Source organism: Musa acuminata, chromosome BXJ3-3, assembly GCF_036884655.1.
Source record: "Musa acuminata AAA Group cultivar baxijiao chromosome BXJ3-3, Cavendish_Baxijiao_AAA, whole genome shotgun sequence".
Lineage (NCBI taxonomy): Eukaryota > Viridiplantae > Streptophyta > Magnoliopsida > Zingiberales > Musaceae > Musa > Musa acuminata.
This window is the reverse complement of record NC_088351.1, coordinates 28,007,512-28,015,707: the sequence shown is the minus strand read 5'-3', so window position 1 is coordinate 28,015,707 and position 8,196 is coordinate 28,007,512. Positions and strand designations below refer to the sequence as shown.

General features: G+C 36.2%; 1 protein-coding gene and 1 long non-coding RNA gene across 2 annotated transcripts; both read right to left on the bottom strand.

Moving 5' to 3' along the window:
• Window positions 1-1,064: 1,064 nt before the first annotated feature.
• Window positions 1,065-4,098, bottom strand: LOC135634241 (uncharacterized). The gene is made up of 2 exons (XR_010495273.1): window positions 2,473-4,098; window positions 1,065-1,705 (listed from the first exon to the last, which is right to left on the bottom strand). It is a non-coding gene; the product is annotated as an uncharacterized LOC135634241 (long non-coding RNA).
• A 623-nt stretch (window positions 4,099-4,721) lies between these two features.
• Window positions 4,722-6,998, bottom strand: LOC135634240 (chaperone protein dnaJ 20, chloroplastic-like). Its single transcript, XM_065144580.1, has 2 exons — window positions 6,486-6,998; window positions 4,722-5,176 (listed from the first exon to the last, which is right to left on the bottom strand). Exons 1-2 carry the CDS (start codon window positions 6,945-6,947, stop codon window positions 5,030-5,032), a joined length of 609 nt encoding a protein of 202 aa, XP_065000652.1. The 5' UTR covers window positions 6,948-6,998; the 3' UTR covers window positions 4,722-5,029.
• Between the last annotated feature and the right edge of the window lie 1,198 nt (window positions 6,999-8,196).

Genomic DNA, 8,196 nt, shown 5'->3' with positions numbered 1-8,196 from the left:
TTTGGGGTCGAAGTTGTTAATACGATATGTTATGTCATGAACAAGGTTCTTATAAGACCATTATTATCTAAAATTCCTTATGAATTGTAGAATAATAAAAGACTCAACATTTCATATTTAAAATTTTTTTGTTGTAAATATTTTATTTTAAATAAAAATAATGTCTTAGGAAAATTTGATGTAAAATCGGATGTATGTATTTTTCTTGGATATTTCTTTATTTCTAAAGCTTATCGAGTTTTCAATAAAAGAACTTTAGTTATTGAGGAATATATCCATGTTATTTTTAATGAGTTTTCTAAATTTTAAAAAAATAATTTTGATGATGATTTTGAATTTGATACATTGAATTTAAATGAGAATTCTTCTCTTCCAACCAACTAGGATGCATCTATTTTCAAAGAATCATTACTCAAGGAATGGAAGTATGTAGAAGCATATCCTAAGAAGGTAATAATTGGAGATACATCAAAAGATATTCAAACTCATTCTTCATTTAAATTTTTTTTGTACAAATGCTATCTTTTTGTCTTAAATTTTTATTCAAACTAGTTTCACCCTATCTGTTAAAGCCCTCGTATGAGAGTTAACCACCTCCCTCCGTTGCAAGGTAGAGAGGGGGCAACCAACTAAAAGATAGACTGACCATTTTAAAAAAATATTATTTTAAAAATTTTCAAAGCAAAATTATTTTGTGAAAAAATTTTGAAAAAAGAACTTTTTCCAAGAATTCATTCTAATTCTTTTGCTTTAATAAAACCTGTTCTTGATATCAATAAAAAGAATGAAGCGCCAATATTATCTTTTTGAAGGCACCCTTGTGTTTTCTGCTTTTTCGAAACATAAGATTTAATGCTGCAAAGGATCTATTATCACTTTCTTAAGCTGATCTGAATAAATAGCGTTGAAGTACCATAATTACCTTGTTCAAAGCATCCTTATATCATCCAAACTGTCGCCGTCGTTTCGTCGAAGCGTAACATTTAATGCTGCAAAGGATCTATTATCATTTTCCTAAATCTGTCGTGCTCTTGAAATTTTTTGCTGCAGTATCATCAAATTAGTAAGTGAATTAGATAATCCACGTATAAAATGATAATCTTATAATGTACCATGAGTTATACTAATAATAAAGTCCATATTCCACTATCCATTTGTCCGCGCACCCATAAAAGCAGTGTGAAGTCAATGACTTGGTTGCTGCTGCTCCTCCCGGACCGCGAAGCCAAAGTAGGTGGAAGAGCTGACATCTCATTAAAGCCTCTCACCCACAGAAACAAAGAGAAGGCAGGTCACAAACGAGCAAGAAGAAGTCATGGCAAAGCTCAGCTCAGGCTTCACTCCGAGGAAGACTCCGCCCATGTTGGTGTCACTTCTCCTTGTTCTCCTCCTCCTGGAGAAGAGCACTGCTGTGGAGGTGGTGGCGAAGCTGCCTTGCAGTAGAAAAGTTGGAAGATGCTTGCTGGAGGATGGGGTGGTGTTGGAGATGAACTCAGAGGAGAACAGGAGGCTGCTATGGGCTGTCACCGAGAAGAAGTACATAAGCTATGAGGCTCTCAAGGGGGATGTGGTGCCTTGCTCCAAACCTGGAGTCCCTTACTACAATTGCCATAGCTTCCCAAAGGCCAACCCCTACAGTAGGGGGTGTCAAATCATCAGTGGCTGTAGGGGTGACAGTCCTTAGCGAGGGAGGCCTGCCCTGCTGCTGCATCCATGAAATCAAGCATCAGGTGAGAGATGTCTACATTGTCGTATAAGCATGAAACTTAATATAAATGTTTCTGCATGACGTTGCAAATTGAATCCAAACTACTTGTAGTGTGACTGTGTGTGGGGTGGATAAAGTTGCTCGTCTGTTGGATGAATCAAATTTACTTCTCCAGAAACACAAATAGAAAGAACCATCAAACACAGACAGGCATGCAAGCAAACTGGAGGTGCACAGATTCAGGCCAGATACAGCTGTTCTAGTGGAGATGCTTTGTGAACATTAAAGAAGGAATGTGTTTTGCAGATTTCATTACCATTCATCCTACGTATGCTATGTGGGATTTTGAGTGCTGTTCATTACATAATTTACGCTGTGCATATCCGTTTATTTCTCAAATCTTCAAAGGCAGGAGTTTGCAAACTCCAACCTTCGGTGGTTGCATACTATAATTTCCAAAAGGACATTTTAAGAAGAAAAAGAAGCTATATGTTTGCACATGGAAAAGCTAGGGTAAGTAGGAAAATACCAAATATAAGCTTTTAATTAACTAGCCTCAAGTGTCTATTACACATGAAATAAATTCTTTCAGTCTTGCACCAAAGACAAAGGTCATCAGATGGGATTTGGCAATGCTTACCTGCAAGAGTTGTAGTCAAGACCTTTTTCTGGATAACAGATTGTGAGAAAGGGAGAATAAAGCGCCTAGTAAAAGCATTGCCAATGTTTCGATTTTTCAAAAGGAAATATATCAAGTTGCTTACTATTTGGTATATAAGAGCTCAAATGATATGTTGTAGAGAAATCCAACTGAGGAAGTCAGTCTCTGGAACATCATCCATTCCACATCTTCTGTCTGCAAAATGATGATATGATTTAGTTAGCAGTTGGTGATCCGGACTTATCACTCTGGCTGGAAATAGCTGACGCAAATAAAGAGGAAGATCAGGGATGGAAATGAATGCGGCAGAGGAAATGGTTGGATGAGAAAAAATCAGGATCGGGACATTTTTCCTTACAGTATGAATTTATATTTCTCCTAAACTTTTTGACATTTACAGACTTCAAGCACAAAAATGAAAGAGATTTTCTATTGAATATTGAATAAGTTGGACCTTAAAGAATGCTTAAGAACAAAATGTGGTAAAATCTATTTACAATATAACATGCATGCATTCCAGTACTGTGTCCATCAAGCAAAGTAGCTGGCAAAAGCACTGTACCAGCAAAATGCTGTTGGAATCATCACCTTGTGGGCGCCAATACCATGTTTGGCATATTATGCATTATCCAGTACAGATCAGCATGAGTTAACTCCCAGATTAAATAGATCTGGTTGAGATACAGTACATAAGTATTGACATGGTCCTAGCACCTAAGTTGAAGGTGCTTTAGAAAATAGCTTATGAGAACTTGGAGAATAAGAAGATGAACTATGGAGTAAAATGATTCCCAGTTAAAAGAGCATGATACAATGAACAGAAAAATAAATAAATAAATAAAAGAGCAGGTGTATATTGTAAGTGAATTATTGTCCACTTGTAGAAGACATCTCTGTGCAATCTGAATGTGACACTTGATATTGCAAGATATATAGTTCTGAAAAAAAAAACCTAATTTTGAACATATCATAGTAAATATTTATCTCATTGTGGCTTCCAGTGCTTTAAAAAAAAGGTGAATAATCATAAGCTAATAGAAACGTAATTTGGTGGGTCAAGTAAGGTTTCTGATAAGAAATAGGAAGGATTTGGATAATGAGGTGATAAAGTAGGTAAAATGAACAGAATATGCTCCAAAAACAAATCACATGTTAATAAATGCTGACCTATCTGGATCAGGTTTAGTTCCACTAGAAGTAATTTTAATGTTCAAAGTTATAATATGAACAGAATGGAGCCAAAGCTTATCACTTCCATGCATCCTAGGAATGGATCCTTTGGCAATCAGATATATTCAGATAAATATGTCAAGGTATGCACTATACTATGCAAAATCAATGGCCATTATTAACTCCTCTTCTAATATGAATCTAATGGATATGGATTGAGCACCATGCACTACCAGAAATCATCTTCTCCAGATCAAAGATTTTCAGAAATGGCTTAAAATAAGGAAAATAAATCAAATCAAAGCATTGCAGGATGTTGCATTGTGTAACACTAAGGATTTGGGGTATGTGGGATAGAAATTCGCCTGGTCAAATGGCCAACTTAAGCAAGCAATATGCAGGAATGCTTGGATCTGGCTATAGCTTCAATAAGTGGTCTCAGGCTTTCCCATCTACCAAGAAAACCTCAAGAAGAAAAGCTATTCCAATCGAGGATATATAAAACAGAGATGAATCATGTTTGCAAATGTCCAAAGATTGTTGGCAGAAACTATACGAACACATACCTGAGACTCCTTTAATGCAGAAGTTTCAGATATCAGGAATGCATTTGAAAGAATGAGAAGCAAACATTTATGCTAATCTTCTTACTGCCCTGAAGTACTTTGTTTCTGCAATGAGCGAGGTCCTGCAAAGAAAGTTATCATGAGGTGGCAGTGAGGAGAAATATTTCAGCTGATTTTAAAGCTTTACTATGTCAAACGTTTGTGAAGTTGCCATGGACTTCCCCAAAAGTTGGAGCAGTTTCATTCCAACACCACCAAAAGAAAGTCCAAAGGAAGAAGCATTCCCATTTTAGTTAATCAGCTAACTATCTCTCTGGTTATGCCCAACAAAAATTAAATTAAAAATAGTCCAATTAATGAGGTACCTGCCAATATGGGACCTTTTGAGGGTCAATGTAAACAATCTCATTCCTGTTAGCAGAGTGACTGTTTCTTTGACTCAAACCCAGCAAACAAAGTTATATTAGTACAACATAAATATACTCCTTAAAAGTGAATGCATTACCAACAAAAATTATATTCTTAGCTAACCTGTTATAACTTCTCTCCAGCTTCAAGAATTAGGCTTGCGGTAAATTACCAGGCAAAGCAGATGTCTTGGTCCGGAAGAAATATGTATAGAAAGGAAAATGGTATTTACATTCAAAGATAAAACTAATAGCAAAGTTTTGTTGTCAGCATTATATTACACCATTCATTCTGCACATTTTTTTATTAAGTTACAGTTTCTCTCCATCTATCAACTTTACTTTCTTCCCTCATCATCATGACTTTAGCAAGTAGCACCAGCGACTTCAGAGGCAAGTCACAAGACCGATATTATATGATTGCATAATTTACACTGTAGATAAGATGTGCTTCGCCGCTGAAGTTCAGACTCCAGAGGAAGATAATATGCAACACGATATCTGCAATATATGGTCCCTATTCAGTTGATAATTCAGTCCTTTGTTTCCGCACTCGATCCCCCCAAGACAGATTGCCTTCTGATTTCTTATTCATGCTCCTCTTTTTCAACCCTGCAAGTTGATCTTGCCAACGGCTTCTCCAACCAGATCTTTCTTCCAGTTCCTGATAAAATGACTATGATTTAACATATAGCACATATATGAAAAGATCTAACAAAGAACTAAAGGAGAGGAACAAAAGGAATGTTGTAGAAAAAATTAAAAAAATAAAAGAGACAAGATAAGATGTACCAGTCAGGTTTAACATCAGTGAAAATGGTATCAAGAACATTAAAGTAAATTCTGAAGAACCTTGTTACAAACAGATCTTCCAAAGTAAAGAAAAACAAATACAACAAGCATAATAGAAAACCAGTTTTTCTATATATATATATATATATATATATATATAAGAGTCAGATACTATTAAGAAAGTAAACTATTGAATATAGGGGAAGCATGCAAAATTTGAAAGAAAAATAGCTTTAATGAGTCTTTTTTGTTAACTAGGGCAAATTGTGTTTGTAGTGGTAAGTCAGAAACAATCGCATGTTAATAATAGCTGAACTATAAACAGAAGACAGATTTGAGGAGCAGAAACATGATTCAAGTCAAATAAATACTTAAAATTAAAATAATACTTGAAACAGAACAAAAAGAGAAGCCTGACTCCAACTCCTTGCATCTATGCATATGGCATAATACATATATTAACTCATGGATGCATATACAATATGGAGAATTACAGGCATCCCTACATGATTGGCATAGATCCAGCATGCCAACCACATAATCAACATTTAGAAGATTACCGAAAGAGTTCATAATGTTCATTATGACGAAATTATCAGAGAGAGTTGAATTCCTATCAGGAAGGATCAACATGTGAAAAACCAACTTCACAATGCTCAGACTCTGAATAAGTAAATAGAAGCAGTACCAATTTTATTCTGGAGAGAGGATTAGAAGAACCTAATATCTGTGTCAACAGCTACAAAATTTGAAAAAATAGTAACCAAAAATATATTATATGGTTTCATGTTCCTGTGTGTGATTTGAAGTAAAATTTTCATTTTCTGTTACAGGAATCAACATAACTGACTCATCTAGGAAATAAATAGTTAAGAGTAACCTGAAGTCCGGACATTCATAATCTAGTCTCGATAATGAAAGAGGAACACATTTTCTTTGAAAAATGTGATTGAGAAATCCCCTTTCCACCCATCGGCATACCGAACTTAGCAGCAGCTTATCAAGCAATAAATGTTACAGCCTTCCAGAAAACAGGAACATATATATGATTTCCAGCTTATTATTTTCTCAGGGCAAACTAGTACGAAAACAAGAAAAATGAGCTTTAATTGTGAATGATCGAGAAAATCATGAAACAAAATAGCTGTGAACAACCCAAATCCTATCTCAAGATTACCGACCTCATCGACCCGCCGCCTGGCGGAGAAAGCGAGATGCAATCCCCGCGTCAAATCCCGATCATAAAGCGCCCGCAGTCGGGGATCCGACAGCGTCTCGTAGGCCTCCTGCACCTCGATGAACCGCCGGGTGTACTCCTCCGCCAGATCGGGAGGCGACACGTCCGGGTGGTACTTGAGGGCCATCTGCTTGTACGCCCTCTTGATGTCGTCGAAGCTGCCGCTCTCAGGAATCCCGAGCAACTCGTAGAAGCTGCCCCTGGCCTTGGCCCCTTCCCCGACGGCCGCGCGTGCACGGAAGGCCGACGACGGGAGCCGCGTCCACCCTCCGCCGCCTCCCGGCCACTGGGCCAACCGGAAGACCCTCCCGCCGCTCGCATCGGTCAAGGAGGGCCGGGGCCGTGGTTGGGTGGGGCTCGGCCGGAGCGCGGCGGTGCTATTCCCAGGGACGACTCCAAGAATCATCTCTCCCTCTCCCTCTCCCCTCTCCCCTCTCCCTCTCTGCCTAATGTATTGATGTTACTATTGAGGGGTGCATTTGCAAATACGAGGTCTTTGTTGTTTGCACACGACTTCTTGATATAAGTCGTCCCAATCTTCCAAGAGTGATACATCAACAATTGTTTCAAGGATAAAATAGACCTTAACATACTTTTACTACTAACTAAATATTATTAGTAAAATATACGTACAATGAATTACAAAATTTAGTTTAATTTGAGAGAGAGAGAGAGGAGAGAGAGACTTTTATATAATTCACAAAATTAAGAAATTTACATTAAAATAAAAATGTTTAGGGCTTAATACATAAAAATCTATTTTTTTTCATTATCAATATTGTACTTACTTTATTGAGGATAACATTTTGCGTGAGCATGTGGTAAGAAAAGGACAAGGCATTGGTCTCTTTCGAGGTTTTAGGGCTTATCTTGGCTGATGTTTTATATCAGCACTTGGTGGAGGTGTCTGATGTGCCTCGTGACAATGACGAAAGGCCACAAATGTGCACCAATTTCTCCTTACTTTTAAGTTTTGATGGAGAGTTGTTTGGTTGTCTATTTCAAGAATAAATTGGACGGAGAAATAGGCTAAAACTTTTCATAAAAGTCTTCCCCGAACCATTCATTATTTGTTTCAGCAAGTCTGTAGATCATGTCACTTTTTTTCGTTCAATTTCGATGAAATTTTGATCTCTCAATTTTTGATGAGTGAATCTAATAGGAACCATCAAATCTTCATTCATTCGCTACATTGTTTATAAAATCTATAAATTTTTGGATTATAATTGATGATCGTTTCTTTATTCCACATCTACTTTCGTGATTATTTTTTTATTATATAAATTAATTAATTTGACTCACCTTAATGAAATAATCTCTTTTTTTTCTATAGAAATAATAATGCAAAGGAATGTTATATGCTGAGATCAATTTTAAAAATAATTTGACTTAAGTTGAGATATCACATCTTGTTGTTATGATTATCAAGAATAGATTGACTCGACTATAAATAAATCATATTAGATAATTTATTTTAGGTCAATCAAGCAAAATTCAATACCCATCATGTTAGATGAGCCTCGGAGAATGATATTCTATAAAATATTTTTTATTTTATTGATATTATTTCGATCAATTATTAAAAAAATTATTCAATATAAGGCACGATATTTAAAAATTATCATTACATCAAATTAATAATTCCTCTTTGAGTT

Bases quoted from the DNA above. Each gene is read 5' to 3' on its own strand.
- LOC135634240 (XM_065144580.1), bottom strand. From the start codon at position 6,947: ATGATTCTTGGAGTCGTCCCTGGGAATAGCACCGCCGCGCTCCGGCCG. The intron at 5,177-6,485 runs GTCGGTAATCTT...TCATTTTATCAG, and splicing joins CCAGGCGGCGGGTCGATGAG to GAACTGGAAGAAAGATCTGG.